This window comes from Rissa tridactyla, chromosome 4 (genome assembly GCF_028500815.1).
Source record: "Rissa tridactyla isolate bRisTri1 chromosome 4, bRisTri1.patW.cur.20221130, whole genome shotgun sequence".
NCBI lineage: Eukaryota > Metazoa > Chordata > Aves > Charadriiformes > Laridae > Rissa > Rissa tridactyla.
In genome coordinates this window covers 5,134,696-5,157,766 of record NC_071469.1, presented here as the reverse complement: position 1 = coordinate 5,157,766, position 23,071 = coordinate 5,134,696, and the positions used below count along the sequence as shown (strand labels likewise).

General features: G+C 40.5%; 1 protein-coding gene across 6 annotated transcripts in view; it reads right to left on the bottom strand.

Annotated features, from left to right (window-relative positions):
• NAV2 (neuron navigator 2) overlaps positions 1–23,071 on the bottom strand; it is a 434,285-nt gene that overhangs the window by 17,448 nt on the left and 393,766 nt on the right. For all 6 annotated transcript variants that reach the window (XM_054197531.1, XM_054197526.1, XM_054197527.1 and 3 more), the window contains 11 exons: positions 20,872–21,060; positions 15,623–15,675; positions 13,873–13,896; positions 13,679–13,753; positions 8,441–8,524; positions 7,692–7,803; positions 7,051–7,196; positions 4,265–4,437; positions 1,466–1,619; positions 782–941; positions 186–286 (listed from right to left, as the gene is read on the bottom strand). In XM_054197531.1, the coding sequence (XP_054053506.1) occupies positions 186–286; positions 782–941; positions 1,466–1,619; positions 4,265–4,437; positions 7,051–7,196; positions 7,692–7,803; positions 8,441–8,524; positions 13,679–13,753; positions 13,873–13,896; positions 15,623–15,675; positions 20,872–21,060 (1,271 nt within the window). The remainder of the gene's footprint in view (positions 1–185; positions 287–781; positions 942–1,465; positions 1,620–4,264; positions 4,438–7,050; positions 7,197–7,691; positions 7,804–8,440; positions 8,525–13,678; positions 13,754–13,872; positions 13,897–15,622; positions 15,676–20,871; positions 21,061–23,071) is intronic.

Below are 23,071 nucleotides of genomic sequence, written 5' to 3'. Positions count from 1 at the left end.
TTCAAGGAAGTGGGAGGGAGCTGAGCGCCTTGGCTATCACTAGTGATACACCAAGGAACTATTTTGCTGAGAAAATTTTAAAAAGTCTTTTGCAAATAAAAGCCTCCAAATCAAACTGGATTTGAATTCCCTGGCACACTCCAAAGTCACTTGTACTTCAGAGCTGGGGACGAAACACAACTCACCTCCTTCCATTTCATTTCATCCTGAAAGTTGACAACTATTTTGACGTGCCTGCCTCCTTCTTTCCGGGCAGAGCCATCTCCAGTGTCATCTAACAGCATGTCTGCGAACAGAAAACATCAACAGCTTCACAGCTGTATCTTAATAACAATGAAGACTATTCTGGTTCACGCCAACATATTTATTGTAGTCAAACACAACACATCTGGGCTTCACATGCCCCGAGGTAAAACACAAGTACCAGGTTTAGTGACTTCCCTACCAAATATCAGTATCACTCTTAAAAAGTTAAGGTCATTGAAAATTATTAGTGAGTTACTCTGTATTTTCCTTGCTACGCTATATCCCCTGGGAAATGTACACCATTAAATGGCTTTCAACATGACTCTTGGCAGCTGAGGTCATAATTGGACAACTCCGATCTAGGGTGTAGCAGACCTATGACAACATTTAAAAAGAAGGCTTTGCGCCAGCTCCTGACATATTTCCACACCTCAACTGTTAATAATTTTCATGCTTTCATTTTTCCATGGCTAACCAAACCAAATAGTCCAAGTGCAGGATAAAACCTGCCCACCGCCTTTCTCATTAAACTCACCGAGACTGGTTGACTCCGTGAGGTTCAAACTGTGTTGAGAGAGACCCACTGAGTGTCTTGGAGAGGATGAAATGGAAACCTGAGACTGAGCCCTGCTACAGCTGCCGTGGTTTTCAGATTTCAGCCGATCGTTTTCTGCCTTTAATTTTTCTATCTCACTCTTGAAAAGACAAGTCAGGAATTAGAAGACACAGTGAAAACGTATGCTTGAAAGAGAGCAACGTAAGTTGTTTAGCAGAAACAGTTTAGCAGAAAAGCCATTTTCATAACAATTTTAATTTCTTGTAATAAATTAATGATTTTAATAATTACAACGTCCCTTCCATGAAACTTTTCAAAGTATCCCAGAAAACATAAACATGTGGGAATTCACTAAACACTGAAATGCAGCTACTTTAAGGCAGACAGCATGGGAACATTTCAAGAGGTTGCCAACAGTCAACAAAGTGATGTCCTCATAGGTTTCTAGCGTTGAAACAGTTACTGCTGGAGAGCTGAGGGCGGCAGAATTGTACCTTTTGATGAAGGTACAAGGTTTAACACTGGCGTAAAGCTAGACACAACTTTTAGTAAGCATTCAAAAACTTCAAATTTACCTTCTTTCAGATCTTCACTGTGTGGCAGGGTTGGCCAATCTTTAACGCATCAATGTAGACTGCAATATTTGGGGTGGTTATTTCTTACCTGCATTCTGTTCATCGCCTCCCGAAGCTGGTCAAGCTGATGAGCGGAGCTAAGGGCTTCTAGACGAATATCAGTCAACTTCATCTCCTTGTCTCTTAGCTCATTCCGTAACTGCATGACTGTTTCAGCTTCACTATCAGTGCATTCAGAAATACTGGAGAAGATTGAAAAAACGACATTGAACGAGACCACCTGTCACTTTTCAGATAGTGCTACTCCATCACTTAAGGAAGGAGCAAAAAAAGTGGTTTATTCTGCAGGAAGCAGGCAACAGTTTTGGCTTATTGGATTAGCGATACCATAAATCAGATATTAAATAGGTCATGGAAACATTAGAGACTAGTGAAATAAATATGTCTGAAGGTTATTTTTCTTTAATCAGCATCTGACACAGAATTCTGGAAGCCACCTCCTGTTGGATAGTCTTCATTTTTTTCATGGTAGTTGCCATAAAGGAAAACTTCTAAAGCCAAAATCTAAATAAATTAAGGGGGTGCAGGCAGTAACATCAGTTGGTTGGAGATTGATGAGTTTACAGACAGATTTAAAGCTCACCAGGTGTGCACAGCTGGGTTTCCCTGAACTGTTCTGGAGGGCTTTGGAACTCTACACCTATTCAAGCGTGATAAATTCCTGCTCGCTTTAAAGCACTCAAGCTTAAAAAATTTTTGGTGGCATTTTTCTTCCCTCCTCCCACAAAAAAAGAGATTCTGGGTGAGTAACATTTCAGCACATTCGTAAGTGTATCTATATAAAGATCAACTACACAGCTGCATGCTTTGAGGGAGATTTCATTTAAAACGTCTCTCTCTAAATCAGGTTACTGAGAGATGTTTTCCCCACCGAAAGGCCAGTAAGCCAAAATACACAAGTTTTGCTTGTGCTCTAGCCTTCCCTCAGTTCACGTATTTACTCTTTTCTCATGTTTAGCTTTTTAGCTTTCATGTCAAGATGAGACGTATGCACACAGCGTTTTGACTGACGATAGACAAGATCATCGTTTGACAATTTTCTGGCTTTCGATTTCTAAAGCACAATTTGCTGCAGTCACCAGAAACTCACTGAATTAGGCTCAAGAGACTGGAGAAGCTTTAAAAAAAAAAAATCCACGGGGGATTATCTTCTGCTACGAACATTTCATCGCTATTATATGGCTGGAAACTATCGCTATTGTTTTCACCTCTTCCTGTGAAAACAAGCGATGGGCAGAACTTCAAGTTTGGGTACTTACTCAAACGCATCTGAGCTGAAATCAGGCTGGAAGCTTTGCATGACATCAACAAGGTCATAAGGCTGTCTGGTAATTATATGTTTCACAGTACTGCCTCTTACAACTTTCTAAATTTACTTATCCTACACTCAAGTGACGAAGCTACTGATAGAATTTACAGAAAATCTGTTCTACAAAGTTTTCCAAGCACATACTAAAACGTGAGTTTAGACTCCAAGCAGTGCGGTAAGGCAATTATTTAACTTGATTTCACAGGTGGCCAAAACGAAGCATCAAGATTGCCTGTGACCTTCCCATGAATGTAAAGTCCTGGCTTTAAAGTCCACATCTCATTCGCATACAAACACAAGCAGAAGGGTATGGTTTGGGCCCACAGATGAAGCTATACAATAGCTTGCTACTACCCAAAGGAGCACATTTGTTTCCTCTTCCCCAGCCTGCTCCCGGCTGTGCTGCTGTCACGTCCCCGCGCTCACCAGAGTCTGCTCAGCCCCCCGCGCTGATCCAACCCAGCAACCTGGGGAAAAACCTGTTCACGTTTCTGCCAAATTATTTTTTTCCACAGAATTTAGCACGTAGCATCGGCTCAGCGGAGTTGTCTGAGAAGTAGCAGAGCCACCACAAGGGAAGGACCAGGCAGAGGTGGCTGGGGAGGTACAGAAGAAATGAGGAGCGGATCATCTCCACTCATCAGGCACAAGCTTTTGGATGAGTTCAGCCTTATCACCAGACCATGATGTTTGATTTCCAGTAAATCCTTACCTTTATCTGAATTTGTCAACTTAATTGGGAACTCATCATTGCAGATTAGTACAACAGAGAAAAAATCCCAGGCTGGCCTGGCTTGTTTCATTAACAGCAATGGATCCAATTAATTCTGCACTCCAAGGTCACCCTGGCTATAAACACCCTTTATACTCAATATGTTCTGCTGAGAGAGCACCCCAATGAAATAGTAAATTATACTACAGTAACGATACAATCATTTTTGGCTTCCTGAACACTAATGCAAAGGTACTGTGTCGGGAGTCAGCTTACATATCTTGAATTCCCTGAATATATAAATTCAGCTTTTTTGTCCTCTGCCTGTAATCTCCTTTGACTACAGTAGCTGAAACGGTGATCTTTGCTCGTTCTTTTGCCAGTATGATGGGGTTAAGGACTGTACCCAAAACACAGCCCCGCACTGGGAGATAATGTAAGTGATGCTTGGGAGTAGGACTCATCCATGGCAACAGACCAGCCCTGATCTACAATCCTGTCTGGCCCACTGGGTCTTCTGCCGTGGCTTCATGGTGAACAGCTGGTTTTAGTAGCGCACGTAGCTGAGCAGCTCTCAGATTCTTGTAGTGCTTACACAGATGTGCAGATGCTTAGACAGAGGGGACAGGATGGTGTAGGGTACATTTTGTCTCTGCTTGTTTCTGTCAAGTGGCCTAGAGATGTCCTGCGAAACTAGCATGGAAAACACTGGATCTCTCCAAAGCATGATAGTGCTCTCTTCCTCTGTGAATGCAGCAAAATGCCTTCCACTCCATTTGCCATTTAAAAATTTAAAAATCACTTACAGAGAATTGGAATGGGAAGCTCTCAGCAATGGTGTGGAAACAGTGGAGTTATGGTGTGGTAGCTTTGGCGAAGAAGGTAACGAAGAATCAGTCATCTCCTCGATATCTGAATGAGAAGATGCTGACTTGGGAGATTTCTTTTTACCAAAAGCTTGCTTGAAGGAGCTGCGTAACTGCAAAAACAAGACCACAACAGTAGGCACATCATTAAAAATGAAACCAGGCAAAAAAAGTCACAGAGTAAAAACTCTAACATGCAAATACTCCAAAAGATACAGCCATACTCGTATATTTTAACACAGGTAAAAAAGAATAAAAAAAGCTTTTTTTCCTTAGCTACTTTATGAGATTAATAAGGTCAATAGAACTGCATATCAGTGCTTCCTAAGATAACGATTTTATAGCAAGTTCTGCTCAGTGCAACAAGCTTTACAGCGATGGTGTAGCAATTCGCAGCTACAACGTAATGTGGTTCAGCCAAGGTTAATGATGCTGGAACGGTTAGTGATGTCAATGGATGGGTTAGCTTTGTATCTCAGAGTTTAAAGTAGGTCTTCCTTACCTCATTGACCTGCCGGAAGAAGCACAAGCAAGAAGGAAGTGGGGGAAGGAAAAAAGACATGTTTTAACAGATAAAGCCAGTGATAAGGAAAGCTTTGGATTGCTAAGACAAACATGACCAATAATCAACAAAGACCAACAGTTACTTTAAAACTGGAACCCTGTATTTGCCAAACCCAGGTGTTTCAAACAACATCTGGTCATTTTTTGCATAACTTGAGGGAGACACCGGACCCAAATCTCTTAACTATTTAAATTCTATTTCCTCCTTAGCTCAGGCAGAATGTTTTGGCTGACAGCCAAGTTAATATTGTGTTTTTCCTTGCAGGAACAGGTATTTCACCAGGTGAAAAAAACTGAATCTTCTCTACCTACCTGCAACTCCAATAACCTTTTTTAATGGGACAGCCATTTTCCAAACAACAAAAAGAATGAATGTTCATGTGATTAAACCGATGTCATCCCGAGTGTTCAAGAAGCATTTGGACAACACTCTTAGATATATGGTTTAACTTTTAGGCTGCCCTGTATGGAGTCAGGCTTTGGACTTGATGGTCCTCAAGGGTCCCTTCCAACTCAGGATACTCTATGAACATTGTTTAGCGCTATCACAAATTACATGTTGTAAGCAGGCTGGCTTAATAGGAGATGAAAGTTATTTTTAAACTAGACAAAGACTCCTACGGTGAGAAATGTTGAAAATCTGGTGTTTCAGCCCTGAATGGACAGCTGCGTTGTTTCTATAAATAACAAAAAGATCATGGCTGAGAACTGCCTCAGTATTTGTGGAAAAAACAATGTGTGAATCAGACTCAACTCATCTATTTTCTTAGTAAATTATTGATTTAAATTTTCAATTTTCATTTTACAGAAACGATGTGCTGGTTTTTAATAACAACATAAAATACTGTCCTGTTTCTTCTGCTTCATGGAAACTCTGTTTATTTCTCTTTATAATAAGGAGATATTTCCTTAATCTTCCTTAAAAATAGTCATCTGGTGAATAAGAAGTATAGGTTGCCATAGGATAACATCTACTAGGTAACAATAACAAAGAATACGAGCTAAAGCAAAAATTTAAAAAGTGTTTCTCTTAACTAAGGCTTAATGATTACAAAAGGTTTGTGTCACAAATTAAAGAGTCGCTCGCAATTTAATAGTTACGGCAATTCACTTTGTCTATAACTAATGTATAACCCAGCACAAGAAGGATTTGGAGATGACATTTGTTTCCATTCAACCGCCAATTATTTAAGGGGCAGAGTGGAAATACTGCTGTTACGAAGGAGCTGGCAAGATATCCAAATGAAACCACTGGGATAAGAGAGAAATAAAACCAAGAACCTTCTCGGGAAGCTGTTCCTTACAGTTCAGGAGTTTCATAAATATTTCTGAGAGGACATTGTGCAAATACAAACCAGTCTTTTACCAGCTCAAACCACAGTTTGTAGCTATACAGATTTACGAGTACATCCAAAAGATGCAGGGAGATTTAAATTCCGTGGGAAGGAAGGGGTGGATTGCTTTACTGGCTACGATAAAGGATCTAGAGACTTTAGTCCAAACTACAACCAGACTAGGTCACACTAAGGCAGTTATGGTCTAATTCAAAATGGAGTTTAATATAATGTACCTTTCCTCCAGTACAGGGTACCTTGTACACAGTACATGATGAGCAAAGAAGGAAAAATGGGAAATGAAAGGTAAGTATTGCAAAATCTCGCAAAATACATGTCCATCACAATAAATTTTTAAAGGCTGGTATTTTTTTGTTGTAGAACTCCACGGTAAAGTTCAAAACAGAGTTCCTAAAGTGTCTAACATGTTCACTCACACACCAAAAAGAAAAAAAAAAAAAACAGTAAGAATGATCTCTCATTGTGGATTTGTTTTACTTTAATGACAGACGTCGAGTTCTCCCTAAGGCACTGGACACCATATTACTTTTAGCCAGAATTGATCTTTGACAGCTATTTCTAATTTAAGACTGGTCTTTTGGCTGTTAAGCTAAAATTCAATCATAGGCAGAGTCAACACAAGGATATACATCACTTACGACTCAATTAAGCCTTCAAAAGAGAGTTTACACAGGATTTAAACAGCGCGTAGTCCTTGTGCTGACGTGTTGTACGAGGGGAGGAAGGAGGAGCTGAGCGGCTAGATTTCGCCATGCATGTTCTGACAATTTTACATCAACCTCACGCAATCTGCTCAAATACACTCACCCAGTTCTTCCTCTTCTTTTTCTTCGAATCGCTCTCGATGTTGCTCCCCACGCTGGAGTGACTGGTAGCACTGTTGATACTGGAGACGCTATCCGAAGAGTGCTGCCTTCGGATCCGCAGGTCGGTGGGTTGAGCAGCTCCAGGTCCTGGGTGTGAATGGAAGCGGTGTCAAAATTGTGTAAGAAATCTGATATACGCGTGAATTACTGGGATAAGTAAGAGAAGTGAGATAAGACAGGACTGCATTCAGATTTTATGTCGGAAATTACTGAAAACGCCAAAGCCAATAAAGCCAAGTGCCTGACAGCTCTGAAATGGGGATCTCTGCTCCCTGTTGTTTCCCAGGCCACTAGACGGGCGAGTTACTAAATGCTTACAGTAAATTCAGCGAGCTCGCGCTGAAGGTGTAAAAGCTTTGTTAAAACGCCTTCTCATGTGCCCAACGCATCCATTTACTCCTGTAGAACTGACCGCCCTATTTACACGGGTACCCATTTCAAATCGCCGCGCGGTACCGAAACAAGCAACTAGAGCCTGGTGATGAGACAAGGCTGATCTCTGATGGTTACATCAGCTATTACTAAGAGGCCTAAAGTCCCAAGAGCGCTGTACAGTCGCTATACGTGGTGCTTGCTTCTCACCTTTGCAGTTGAGCTCAGGTGTGTTGATGACTCCATTGATGGCAGCCTGGGCAGCGGCATTTTGCTTCTTCAGTAGTTCAATAGTCTTCCTTAACTCGTTCAGTTCCGAGTCCTTGAATAAGAAAAAAAAAAAAAAAAAAAGGCAAAATGGTGATACGTTGGAAAACGCAGATGGTATCTAACCGCTACAAAGAAGCCATATTTCAATCTGAGCATTAGTAGCTAGAATGCATAGAGAATTTATGGAATATATATGCACAAGGAGATGAAAAATTAGGTTTGGCGTACCTGGGGAAGCACACCCTCAACAGGCCGCAAAACAGCTTGGTTATTATACAAAAGAATGTACGTGCTCTGTAATACATAAATAACCCATATTCAGAAGTATACTGCCCCGAACCCCAGTGTTGCCTGTCTTGCGAGGAATTTTCTTGGTGTTTCTCTTGAACGTGCACACGTGTGGATGCATTGGGAAGAAACTTATTACAAAAATACGCAATGCTGAAGACTTGTGTCCAAAGCAACAATTTATAGTCATAACATGATCAGTTGTCACAACATGCCAGTGAGGAAAATGAGTATTTTACATCAAATTTTTATTACGTTTTAACTCCATCACCACAATTGAGGAAACTAAGGCAAAAGGTGTATGTGATATTTTTTCCTCCCCCCGACAACTGCAGAAGGAGCGGGAGCAACACTGCTGGAAAACAGGAGTTAAGACTTCCCCGAATACTTTTCAAACTTGCCTTTTGCTCCGCTGTCATTGTCAGGCTCTGCAGTCTGATCGTCATGTTCCCCAGGCTCTGCTCAAATGCCGCCACCAGGTGAGCCTGAAAATTCAACCATACAGAAGCACTTCGTTCTCTCCCCGCAAAACAAGGACATTTCTGCAGGTATTTAGACGGACCACCTCCCGCGCTGCACTGTTTGTTGTGTAAATGATACGGAGAAAATACCACTGATGGGAAAAGGTCAGATGAGTAAAGCATACGCTGCCAAAATGTTTGCAAACAAATTACCGGGAACAATTTAATGGTGGAAAATTAGAAATGCCAAAGGTGACAGACCAATTTCAGCGTTTTAGAAAACGACAGCCCTTTCATGTACAACACCAGGAAACGATGCAGTTTTAGGCTATAAACCTCGCCCGGCTCGGCAGCAGCTGCTACCAAACGCTTTAGAAAACCCAGACGTAGGAGCAATGCTGTGACCCTGCACAGCAGCAGGAGCTTTCCTAGAGGCGGCTCCTCAGTCAGCTGCTGCATCCACTTCTTTGACACCATGATTTCAATCGCCAGGACAGTTATCTCAGACATACTCTTAACACAGCAGCAAAGTGGGATTATTTTTTTTTCCAGTTTGGAATTCTCATTTATTCTGTAAAACGTGCAATCCTACATCCAGAATACACCTGAGGCCAAAACCACCTCCTGAGTCTCTAGGAGTTAAGGTCCTTTGAAGAGCCACATCTCAAACTAATCCAGTTTCATGTACTTTTCTCGGCTGTTTAAAGATAAATGGAAAAGACATTTTGCCACTTTGTTGAAACATAAAGACACCTTAGATTCAATTTATTTTTTTAAACATCTCACAGATTAAGCTTTTAAGAGACACTTTAGGGAATACACCTTGTCCCCTGAAAGTATTCCCGATACCAAAAAGGCATGGAAGGGTGTCCTTGGCTATCTAGCCACATCCCCAATCTATTTATTGCAAGCAATGACATGAAAAGACCTGCTATCATAAAATGTAGAGAGGAAAAAGAGAAAAATCCATCCCTATTTCTAAACACCTCCTGCTGTTCATTTCTGAAATCAGATTTAATCTTTAACTTTTTATGTGGGCCATCATTAGCATGTATAAGGTTACTTAGTCATAGTTTTCAGGTACCCTCACACAGTTAAGGTAACTCTTGCCACAAAGCTTTTCACAAAAAGTTTAAATCTTTTCCCAAAGAACGTAAAAAACCCCAAAACATCACTCCTAAGTTTTAGGAGGATACCCCAGAAAGTAAAATAAAATAGAAAACAGTAAATAAAATAGAAAGCGAGTTTTTAGATAGAGGAAAGCCAGGCAGAAACTTCCCTCCAACGAGATCACAATTTTCCTTGTGGATATTTAAGGCAAAAAGATGCTGGAAGTCACAGAGGTGGAGATTCTCACTGTCCTGCCCAACGGGAGAATGCTGAAAGCCAAGTCAGCCAGCTCAGTCCAGAGACGTCTTCTCTGCAGAGAGGGATACGGATGACGACGGGACTACCGCCGCATCGTAGCCAGCCTGCCAGATGCTTTATCAGCTCGTATACCTGCATCTCACCCAAAGACTTCTCCAATATTTGAGTGCACCTTGCCTGCAACCAAGGTCCACCTGCTAAATATCAACCAAAATTTCCCGGTGCTTGGCCAATTACCCTTTTTTCTTTTCCCACGGAGCACCAAGAACCCCACGTTGATTATATTAAGGACATCAGCTAAGAATTAAAAATGACCGAGCAGTAAAAGGAAGGAAAAGTAGATTGAGAAGATGGAAAGAAGCTTGGTAAAAGGGTACTGTGTTTCTCGTGCCATGATATGCCACTGTTTTATAGATATACACGTATATATATCTATCCATTTACAGATATACATGTATATCTATACATATACATCTATATGCAGCTACATATGCAAATGAACAATGGCATAGTTCAATATATATTTGTCTCGTTAGCCACAACCATCTACACTAACCAGAACAAATAATATTTTTATGTCTCCATTAAAAGTAATTCTATACACACAATGACAAGTCAAATTGTGCAAAATCTTTCCAAGCGGAAAAGGACATTCTCTCCCCTAAATATATACAGAATAGCAAAACCTTTCACAGAGCTAAATCCAGACTTATTCATCATCGGTACACAGCTGACTTATCCTAAATAACTGTTCTCACATTTGCAACGAAAACAAACGTGAGCCGTACAATAACACCGGGATGTGCATCTCCCATTCCCATCAGCCCCTATGAAAATAAGCAGAGCCGCGACTGTGAGAAAACAGCAAAAAGTAATTCAAACCCTCACACTACACATGTTTGAAAATCTAAATGTTTATTTTAAAAACACAGGCTGCAAAGGTGGGGAGGATGAACAGGGAACAGCAAAACCGATATTCAGGAATCCTCAGCAACACTTTGCAAAAGCAAAAAATAAATGGGCAAGCGGGACCACATGGATGAATAATGGGATAGAAACTCTTAATGCTTTGACCTGAACCTTAAGAGAAAGTTGCTCTTTCAAAACCAGCCCAGGCACCTCTAAATTATTCCTATCTGGAAACTGTTCAGTGAGCTACGGAAAAGAGTTATCTTCACTTCCCAGTTGGAGTGAAACCTTTTCAAAATTCTTGCCCTGACAGCATGAGAGGCGACGAAAGCTGCGGTGTCTATACAGGAAAACTCAGGAAAAAATTAATAAATTAAATACATTAATTCAAATTGCCTAAGTTAAAAGCTTTTTTTTTTTTTTTTTTTAAGAAAAATAATCTCTTATGTAAAGGAAATGTCCATAAAGCAGTATCTTATCAAACAGCATTTATTAGTCTTCACTTTTTTGGGAACAAACCCGGCCTTTTACATGGAAAGAGAGTATGTTCTCTGAAAAGAGGTGGCTAGAGAGTGAAATATATTACTAAGATAGTTACAGCAACATTTCTGCAACAGACTGTAGCTGATTTATGGAAAAGTAAGGGGCAGGTCAAAGCCTAAGAAGTTTAAATACCATGAATAAAAAAAAAAAAACCCCAAATTTTAGCAAAGTGAATGATGCAAAAATGGAATCTTATCAAAAAAATAAACGATGCTAACTTTTTGGGGGGAAAAACCCCAAACCAAACCACAAATTACCCCCAAACAAACTATTAAAAACAAACTATGTTAAAAACTATTCTCTGCAAAGAGAGTTGTAGTAACCACGCACAACTTCTCGGGCAAATAAATGGCAGGTGGGGCAGGCACGCAGCAGCGTGCGCTACTCACTGCTCTTGGAGACGGGCTACTGACACCTCTGTTGAGCAACAGCCTACGGAGCCTGAACACACAGAATCACAGAATGGTTCAGGTTGGAAGGGACCTTAAAGATCACCTAGTTCCAACCCCCCTGCCCTGGGCAGGGACACCTCCCACCAGACCAGGCTGCTCCAAGCCCCATCCAGCCTGGCCTTGAACCCCTCCAGGGATGGGGCAGCCACAGCTTCTCTGGGCAACCTGGGCCAGGGGCTCACCACCCTCACAGGAAAGGATTTCTTCCTGATACCTAATCTAAATCTCCCCTCTTCCAGTGTGAGGCTGTCACCCCGTGTCCTATAATTACACTCCCTGATAAGGAGTCCCTCCCCATCCTTCCTGTAGGCCCCCTTTAGGGACTGGAAGGGGCTGTAAGGTCTCCTCGGAGCCTTCTCTTCTCCAGGCTGAACAACCACAACTCTCTCAGCCTGTCCTCCCAGCAGAGGGGCTCCAGCCCTCTAATCATCTTTGTGGCCCTCTGCTAGACCTGTTCCAACAGGTCCTTGTCCTTCTTGTGCCGAGGACTCCAGAGCTGGACGCAGTACTCCAGGTGGGGTCTCACCAGAGCAGAGTAAAGGGGCAGAATCACCTCCCTCGACCTGCTGCCCACGCTTCTTTTGATGCGGATCATACAAAGAAGAACGTGACAAAGCTAAGGCAGAGCTAGATGAGTTGCACAGCTGACAAGTTCTTTGTTTGAAGGGCACAAGTTGGTTATTTAACGACATGATTAAAAAAAAGTATGCAAGAGGATCTGGTTCTTACTTTCTCACATATAAAAGAAGCCTCGGGATGAAAACCAACCCATGTATCCAGTCCCCTTTGTATTTGGAAGGCAAACGTTAAGATTTAATTTTTGTAAGATTTTAGATTTTTTTTTCTTTTCCTCTTGGGAAAGTGACCGAGCGGTCAAATCCCTTTTACTTGACTTCCCTATTAACTGTGTTCTTGGTTCTCCTTTTCCATTTTGCAAGCTGGATGAGGCACTGCGATGCCTGCAGTGAACACAGCAGTAGATTTCCCTCGAATCCTTCTTGTGACAGGTGTTACTGCTCGGAGGAAAGCCGTCCTTTACTGTGCCAAGTTTCATGTTCTACCTATTCAGAGAGCTGATGGACAAGAATGTCCTCTTCAGTAGCAGGCGCTCTGATGTTTATTCATTCCCACAAACTCGGATGCCAGCATGATCCGATTTGACGACTATTCATCTGTAGCTTATTTACTCTAGAATTGCTTGTTTTTCTAGCAAGCGTCTGTTTTGCAGATTTCTGCTATCTGTGACTTATAGCACAGAACACACAAATAAACTTCCTCAGGGTCATACATAGTGCTGCCTCAACACCTCCTGGCTTCCGAATCCTTTTTTTTTTTCCCCCCAAGTGTTTTACATTACTTACTCATCAAATTCCTCAGAGGAAGCAGGCAGAAGTATTGGCCACACTGGTAAAAATCAGGTACGTCCACTCTCTCTAACTGTCAATTAGTTCCCAGAGCCCCTTATGCCACTGTTACCTACATTAGCCCACATCTTGACGCAATAGCAAAGTATAATGCGTTTCAATCCACATTTCCACCAATTTTTATTCCCAGCGATTATAACCTTCCTCTGTACCTCATCCCACCCAAATAACAAAACAAAAGACTATTTATAAAAAAGGACACCATCTTCAAGGATTTTCTTAAGATCTGAAGATGGTGAAGATTTAAAGCCAAATGAATATTGTAATTCAGTACTTAAAGAAAGGCGTAAGATAATTCAGTAGGACAGAGGATGTTATTTTTGGAAAGGTCCCATGTGCCTGTAGTTATTTTTTTAAACACATAGGTAATGTGAACAGAATGTTAGCCACATGAAATCTTTTGGTCACTTATTAAAACTGGGGTGGTAGCTGGTGCATTAAACGCATTCCTTGGTAGCGTTTGTTCTCAGAAATGTACTCACATTGGCAGTCAACTGAGTTGTCAGAGCTGACACTTTTTCTTGGGATGCATCCAACTCTCTTCGTAGCTTGCGAATCTATATAGTGAAAGAGAGCACTTTACTGCACCATCATACGGAGAAATAAAATAGCAAGACACAAAATGCAGAGTGTCTTGACAGAACATTCATGCCTGTCAAACACATTGTGCTCTTACCTCGGACTGGCACTTCTCTTCAGGCTATAAAATAAAAGCAGAGGAAAATATATGAGGAGATTACAACATAAGCAGCCTGAGAAACGTATCGAATTTTTCGATTTTTTTTTGCCATTTCAAAAACTCTCATGTGAACTCCTTGTTTTGGATTCCCACATCCATATTAAATCTAAGATAATCTCCTAATTTATTTACTCTTCAGGAAAAAGCAAAAGGCTGTTTGTAGAGTACTTCTTCCTGCGGGAAGGAATTTGGGCTCCGCTTCCCAACCTGTGACCAGTGCACCTCTGAGTCTGAACTGTGGAAGGGTGAAGTCCTGGCTCTGTGCATAATGGACCGCGCAAGGCTCTGAAGAGCCAGGACAGTAACAGAACATGACTGATCCAAGGCAATTCCCTTCCTCCCATTCCCAGCTCTCCATGGGATGGAGAGCACGTTTTTGCATTCCAAAATGACGTGAAAAAAACAATAAATTACTCCCATTTGGGAGTGCCTAAGCGCTGTGGTGATGAAAAACTGAGGACACACAACCAGCTATCTGAGGATGCAAAGGGGATGTAGTGACCACCCCTTGCGGTCTTGCATGAAAAAATTGCGGCTACTATGGCTTGTTTCTAACCAAAGTTATCAGCTAAAGAGAAGTACGCGGGAGGAGGTTACACACTCCACTGTCCTTATGTAAACATGTCCACTACCAGCCACCATGAAAATTATACCCATCAAACCACACTATTAAGAGCCGCTGGTGCTTGGGCAGCAAACACATAAACCAGAAGCTTAGACAGCAGCTGCCGAGTACTCTCCTTGTGCCTCTCATGGTTATAAACAACAGCCCAGAGGAAAAGGTCTGTTTTCTACCCTTGCAACGTACTACCTGTTTTGGTTTCATATGGACCTTGCTTGAGGCAAGGTCAATAACGAAAGGTGCTGGGTTTTTTCAAATTATTATCATAGAATGGTTCGGGTTGGAAGGGACTTTAAAGATCATCCAGTTCCAACCCCCCTCCCACCAGAGCGGGTTGCTCCAAGCCCCATCCAGCCTGGCCTTGAACACCTCCAGGGATGGGGCAGCCACAGCTTCTCTGGGCAACCTGTTCCAGTGTCACACCACCCTCATAACGAAAAATTTCTTCCTGATATCTAATTTAAATTTCTCCTTTTCCAGTTTGAAGCCATTACCCCATATCCCATCACTACATGCCCTTGTAAAAAGTCCCTCTCCAGCTTTCTTGTAGGTCCCCCCTTATTTTAGGATCAGATCACCTAAATGAACACATACTTTTGGAGGAAAATATTACTGGCAGAGTGAACAAATGGCTTCTTTAGAATTATTAAAATCTGTGCTTTAAAAAACTTACTCAAACTTCTTTATTAGCAAATCACTAATACAAGGCTGGAACGACTTTATTCAGCACATTTTGGGGTGCTTTACGTAATGAAGTTCAAATCTCCTCAGATCTACTGAGGTCCTTTGTAGCAAAGCCTATTTAGCGTAGCTGTAAAACACTGACTGAATAAATTGCTGCTTTCAGGCCATTAACGTCTGTGTTTAAATGAGGATACTACTAAATATCCACAGACATCTTTTTGAAGGTGAACATAGATTTCATAGCTAGCACTCAGAACATAACCAAATGAAAACCGCTTTTTTTCCTTCCTCCTTGCACGGCAAAAATAATTAGCACAATAAGACCAGTCAATTCAATAATTTTGATTAGTTAACCCAAATTGTTCCTTTCATTATACTCACTGTTGAATAAATAGATGACGTACTGGATACCAAAGAGAGAGAAGAACCATGCACTAAAGGAAAGAAAATAAACACAATGACTATAAATACAGTAACCACACAGCGGGATCATCACAGATCATTCACCGCCAACGAGCAGCCTACTGAAGAAATACTTTCACAAATTTCATCATCCGTCACAAACTTAGTTATATTATTGCACAAATGTACAGTTTGGAGAATGCACAGCCAGGTAATACAATCCTCAAACTGTGATTTGGTAAAGCTGTTTTAACAATTTCATAACACTTGGGTTTGGGGGAAATGAGGTGTGGTCAAGAAGCTTAAAAAGAGAAGTTTTGATGAAGATTTGTTCAGAAATAACTATTTCTATGGATGGCTTATCTTAAGACTCCTACAAAAGGCCTTACTCAAGATAAAAAACCAACAAGTTAACTGAAATGCAGACGAGGTTACAAAAGTAAATCTAAGTACTTCATCTGCAGTTTTAGATGAGGTTGAGGGGTCGGGTTGTTTTCTTTAAGCAGCAGACTAAGACGGAGATGTCCCTAGAAGGCCGCGACACCCAGCTCCAGCACATAACGAGGTGCTCCAGGAGAAGACGTGGAATACCCAGGACAGAAACTATTATCTAATTGTGAGGCTCTGAACTGTCCTCTGAAGGCAGCTGCTTCTCCTTCTGCTCTCTACATCCATCACGGGCATCGATGAGCTGAAAGTTCCCTACCCCTGCGGGGTTTTTCGGTCTTTCTTTAAAGCAATTTCTTTAAGCATTCTAAAGCATTTCTTTAAGGCGGCAGAGTTCATTCTCTCATAGAAAAATTACCAGAATGAAAACATGGCTACAAAACCTTTCCTGGAAAAGAATCCGTTTCAAGCAGGTTTTGCATTTAAATATACAGTCAGTAAAAGATATACACATACATTGATTCCGAAGGTTGTTACCATCACCCTGGTGTTAGGATTTACATATAACGTCATTTTATTTCCGATCATGCTATTAAAAAAAACTACCTGAAGCTATTCTTTTCTGCTACTGAAACATGCAAAATTATATTTCCTTTATTTTTAGAAACAATATACGTTTAACGGAAACTTTCATTCAAACTTCAGGAACTTCACACAAATCATATGAAATCGTGTTAAATCACTTTTTCTTTCATCTAAATCCTCCAGCCAAAAAAAAAAAAAAAAGTTTAGAAAAGCTGCCATTTTGTTCTAATTACCTACTGCAATTCTCCTACGTTCATAATAAATGGGTTCTGCTTTCCCATTGACATTATATCCTAAGGCAAGGCTGGAAAGAGAAGTAAACAAAGTCTAAGTTGGCTTCTGGAGGAATTTAAGACAATTTAAAAAAACCCACAAGAAAGTAAAAAAAAAAAAAACTCACACCCATTTGCTTTTTCTGGTTAATCATATTTTCGATTAAAATGATCTTTATAGTGAGATGTTAAGGACTGTACTGCATTAAGAACATAAAAATAACTAGCGTGAGTCAGATCCAAGGGCTGTCTAATCGTGTGCTCCATCTCTGGCTGCAACCGCAGCGCATGTTTAGGGAAAAGAATGCAAGGAGGCGGCAGAGACCCGGTGATTTTTCCCCAGATACACCTTTGCATCTTCTGGGAATGAGAGATGGAAATTCCTGAGATGGAAACTGCAGTCGGCCCATTCTGTTTCCTAGTTGCTGTGACCTCTCCACCCTTAACTTGCTCAACTGCTTCTGAATCCACTGACACATTTTGTAACAAAAAACCTCTTCTTGTGTTCAGAAATGTAATTCTTTGCAGTTGTTTTAGACCTGCTGCTGAATCGGTCAGTAAGTTCCTTAAAGTGTCTCCACACCCCTGTGATACGAGAGGTAATGAATCTCAACAACCTTTCTGTAACGCCCTCAATTATATACTAACACCTCCCTTCAGCCGTCGTTTTTCCAAGCTGAAGATTCCTAATCCATTTTAACTCTCTTCATATCACAGAGGCTATGCACTTAACATCTCCCTGTCGCTTTTCTTTTTACCTGCATTTTACCCTTCGGACTCCCTTTTTCAAGGTGGAAAGCCCAAAGTGCAGGCCACAATTGGACTCATACAGAGAATATAATATTATTTTCTAGTTTGCCCCTCTATACACTTGCTTTGTGTGGTTTTTACAAGTAGAGATGTATTCAAAAGAACAACCATATCAACTGGCCAGAAAAGAAGCAGATCTCCTCCAAACCAATTGGGACACATGCATTTTTGAGTTAGCATCAGCTGGAAATTTTAAGGTCACATGGGGACTTTAAAGGAGGAAAGACGACTCGAAAAAAGGGAAAAAACATCGAACTCTGGGAATCGTACTCCCGCTTGTAAAACATCACCACTGCATCGTTTGAACGTGAATATAATGTGAGATTTCCAGTTGCAAGGACAACTAAGGAGTTAATATTTTTGCGCAATTTCTTTTTAAAGTATCTGCAGATGGCTACTTTAAGGCTATTTAATTAGGAGCCTGAAGGCAGTTATGCTCTTGATGTGATTCCTGTGTTTTGCAGTTAACATGCATCTGCACGCAGGCTACAAACCCAAATTGTTTCGGAGCTATTAAAGTGCTATAAATGCATATGCAAGCACGTATCATTTTTAATGTTAGAAAAGAAACGGTCTAGCCGTGACGAACTGTCCAAAGAGCAGAGGGAACAGCAGGTACTGCTGTCAGTAGTACAAAAAGAAATAAAAATTTGTACCCTTACGACGATATATTTAATTTCTTTCTCTCTAGGCAGCACAGCTCCTTGAGAAGACTTATGGGCAGGGAAGTGGGGAAACTGGACAGCCAAGAGACAACTTAAGTTTTAGGCGGTGTTTCTTCCCCCTGAAGTTCTGGCTAGTTTGGAAGCTGGTCCTGCTGGTACCTCCCCAGACCCGAGACTCTTCCGATCAAAAGAATTACGTACTGCAAGGCTGACTAACATTTCAGCTTCCATGTTGTGCTGTGAGAGAACATGACTGTACTTCGCATCATGGCGACAAAATTAAAAAATGCTTTTAAGAATAAATGCTGGCCCTGCTCAAACAAGTAAGAAACAAACATCTTGCAATCTTACGTGCTAATAAATAATTAAGTAGTAGGTTGGTAAGCTTCATTTAAGACCCGGACTTATGCTTCATTTACGCTGGCTGATTGTATAAAAACAATTGGTTCATTAAACACAGATTTAGTTTCTAGAATACTTTTTGATCTATTCTCTCAAGGTGAAGGGCAATAAGATCCACAGGTTTGAAAGCACAGGACAGCATGTATGTCAGGCTGCCCCTGCCTTCTGTACGGCCAGAGGAGTAACAGAAGACATCTAACCTGAAGACTAACATACAGAGACTGCACCTAACCATTCATCCCATCTGGTCAAATATTATTATACTTTTAAGCGCCAAAAATTTAGGAAAATATGAAAGGGACTTCTTCAGCATGTCCACTGCAGGGTCAAATTCCTTCCTCGTATACACAAGTGATCTTTCCCCGCTGCTTTCAAGTCCATAACTTGGTAAAGTTTTCTTGGACTTCTTTTTTACTACTTTTTTTAAATGAATGAAAAACACTTTGTAGAGCATTTCACCTAACTTCCCTTTTCATTTTCTTTTTTTAAAACGGTTTGGAAAAAAAATGGAATACTTACTAAATATTCTTCCATTCTAGCCTCTCTTCTGGACAAAATGTTCTAAATTATAACAGACAGTTTAACCTCCAACATGCCAAAATGGATTTGCTGCAATCTTAAGCACACTAAAAAGACTACGGTTACAATTTTTTTGAGAATATCTTCGATAAAACCTGAGTAAGTTTTGCTGTAGCAGCTCTTTTAGTATATCATCTAAGTATAGCACAGCTGCAGCGATTTAAATTCCTTCGCAGATTATATTAAGGAACTCTTTAGTCATAGAACGGAATTCAACTGACTAAATATCCGGCGATCTTTGACTGTTCAAGATCATCTAGCTTTCTGAGAGCATGGCATAAACAAAGGTTAATTCCTGCAATGACAGTTTTCATCCCTACAGCATTATTCTAATAATTTTCAATGCCTAACGAAGATCCTCAGCCACGGGCCTCTAAAATACAATTAAATGTAATGGAGTTAGACTGGCTAAATTCAATAACGAATTGGTCCTGTGTCTTTCCAGAGCCATATCCGAAACTGATGGGATAACCAGTATCTCCAGGGAGGTACCTTGTGACTCCTAAAGGTCCCTAAAAGTATTCAAGTGTGGTTCTCATGCATGCCTGGCTCTAGGGGAGCAGCAACAACCAGGTGCTGGTATTAACACTCTGAGTCAGTGCAGGCCTTCAGCAGTGGAGAAGCAAGTCATCAAAGGCTTGTGTGACCTGTAGTGATGAAGTACTTCATGGCTAACCAAGCTCCCAATCCTCGCCAGAAAGGAGATTTAAGACTCAACGAGCTAATTCTGAAAGAGCTTCCTATGAACCACTCCCAGAGCTCACCCCACGCTTGACTTTGAGAAGTGCAACCCTCAAGGGTTTTAATGTGTGCTCATAGCTACTCCTGCTACAGCCATAAGGTTGCTTGATCAGTAGCAACCAAACTAATTATTTATTTATAGGTAAATTACTTTTTCTTCTTATATTTAAATAGGCTTCTTTTATCAGGTATGATTACATATCTGAGAAGGAGGAATTAAAGATGATGAGGAATTAAAAAGAAGAGCCTAGATGTTTTGAAGAACTGCTCAGATCCCTTCTGTGGAAACTGCGTGATATCAACTCAGGACATTGAGCAGAAATAAAAAAAGACAATTTGAACACAGACTAAATACTGGAAAAATTAACTAGGATAGAAACAAGAGTCTGGCTGGTATCAATTTCTTACATCACAAACAGAAGTGTAAAGGCCCAGGTTCAGGAGAACAGTCCTATTCAAGGCAACATTTAATATGCTAACCCTAAGCATGAACTAGAGTCATTCTGAGACCACGAATAATGAAGCGCAGGATGTGTTTAAAACATTTCTTGAACAGCGATGGCCTGTACCTAGGCTTTCCTAGGTCCGGCCCAGAAGGATCACTGAATGAATATCATCAGAACAAGAACAGTGATGACTAGGACTAAAGCCTTATCTAACACTGAGAGCTCCACACAGAGAACTGTGCTCTGAAACGACCCCTATACTGAACTGAAAAGCACCAAAATTATACTTGGTTTACGTGGGAATGCCGTTTTCTGATCATTTCCAGAACTTCTTTACTGACCTTCTTCAAAGCCATCGCGGAATGAGCCAGACCGGCTCATTGTTCTGCTTTTCTCGTCCAGGGACATCGAGCTGTTCCTGAAGCGCGTATCGCTATAGGGGTCATAAGGACCATCTGCATTGGAAAGGCTGTGGGTCCGTAGCATGGTTGGGTTTGACAGGCTCATCTGGGCTGCAGTGGTTGGGCTTGCTATAAAGTGAAGAATAAACACCAATTTATTTGCACGACCACAAATTTTCATACCTAATTTTTGTGCAACTACCAAAAAGCTTTTTTTTTTTTTTTCTTTAAGACACAAATTTTTGATGTCACCTTCTCCAGGCTTCATTATTTTTCTGAATTCAACGAATTCAAATAAGAGGTATGCAAAGCAAGCTAATGAATGAGAAAACCAAGTAAATAAGGTCATTTTAGACACGTGGTGATATGTCTATGCTTCTACAGACAAGCTCAGTCAACTCACTAACACCTTGCAGGCATGAACTAATTAACCCTCATTTAATTTGGAACAGTCCTTCCTCAAAAAGGATGAAAATGCCTGAAGGAATTTAAACTAGTATTTTATCTGTATAGCTCAGGCTTTGCGAACTATTTCCTTCAAAGCCTTCAAGTTCTCAGAAAATGACATTTTTCTATGTATTTAAGTCACAAACTTTAAGAGCTTTGGTTTCCTAACAGTTGTAGATTTCAGAATTGTTTCGTTCCATTATGAGGTCCTAAGGATTATAAAATACCGATTTTGCCTCAAAAGCCAATACTCTCCCAGCAAGAGCACAAAATGTTTACTCCAGTTTCACATTTTTATTAAAGGACTTTTGTGCTAAAATTGTATCTGCTGTTTACTAAGAACTAGTTGGTTTGTGGAAAAAAGAGACCAAAATTTCTGTTCAGCTGACAGGTTCCTCTTGGTGCGCTGCCACCGCCTGTTTGTATATACACCATCAACTCATACAGGCTATTGTAGAAGATACAGTAATTCAGTTGAAAACTCAACTTTCGTATCAATATTTGATGTTAAATTAAATGCAGTGCCCTCTTGACTCCGCTATCTCCAAGCTCTTTTCTTAAGAGCACAGAAAAATATCTTTTTTTTTTTTTTTTTTGTTACTTCCCTGGGGCCAAATAGCTTTTGAAGCTTATTAATGTAAATAATCTTCAATATTCTCCAGAAAGAGTTAACTTTCTGGGCCTGTGACTACACTTTATTATTATTTTTTTTGGACTATTTAGGTACTTTCATGAACTTTCAAGACAGTTGGTTAGCTGTTGGCAATGTAATTACACTGTGTGTATATTCAGCTGAAGTGCCGTTAAGTGTCGGTTTATTTAAAGCTGTTCCTTGCATCTGTTTCTTTGCAGAACAAAGAGAGATTCTAAAACGTCACTGCTGCAACTCAAGACCGCACTAGAAATAGGTGAGCATGTAAGCTGCTGCAAATTCACACGACACAAGAAGTTCACAAGTACGGGCGTAACTATTTTGAGCGTTAATTCTTTACCGCTCTAGAGAAGACGGAGGGGCTTCTGAAAGTCAAAAAGAAACAGAAAATGTCTGTTTGACATTGTATTTTCCAAATCTCACTTAACTTAAAAGGCGATATATGTACTGCTAGGATAGATTTACATCCCTAAACAAATTGCAAAGGCAAGTAAGTAATATTTAGTCTTCACACCGCAGATGAGCACTATTAGCACCTTAAATCAGGTCGTTTCAACTGCTGATATAGTCGACCAAAATCTCCAATGCTTTATGTATCCTGTCAATCAACTTTTATTGTTTCCTTCATTTAAAAAGCGTCTGCTTTTATCAACGTAATTAAGTGAAGGAACGGCCTTTTTTCTGACTTAAAGTTCTGCCTTTTATTATTATTTCAGACTGAGCTTTGTGCAATTTTCCAACAAACCACTTGGAAAACACACACAAAGATAAAATATTTCAGTCTGATGAGACTGGCACATATGGTAATATGTGTATTATATATATATATACGTGTAATATTATAATATGTGTAATATAAGTAATATGCTTGGATTTTAAAGCAATATCACTAAACAGGTAGGCAATGTCCTAAGTCCTTTAAACACACCAATGTGTGATATTAACAAATAGCTCCACTGAATAGCTCACATTTTATATTAAGGCATCTGATTACTCCCAGAGAAGTATTTTCAAAGATTTACTGCAAGTTTGCCACCTTTG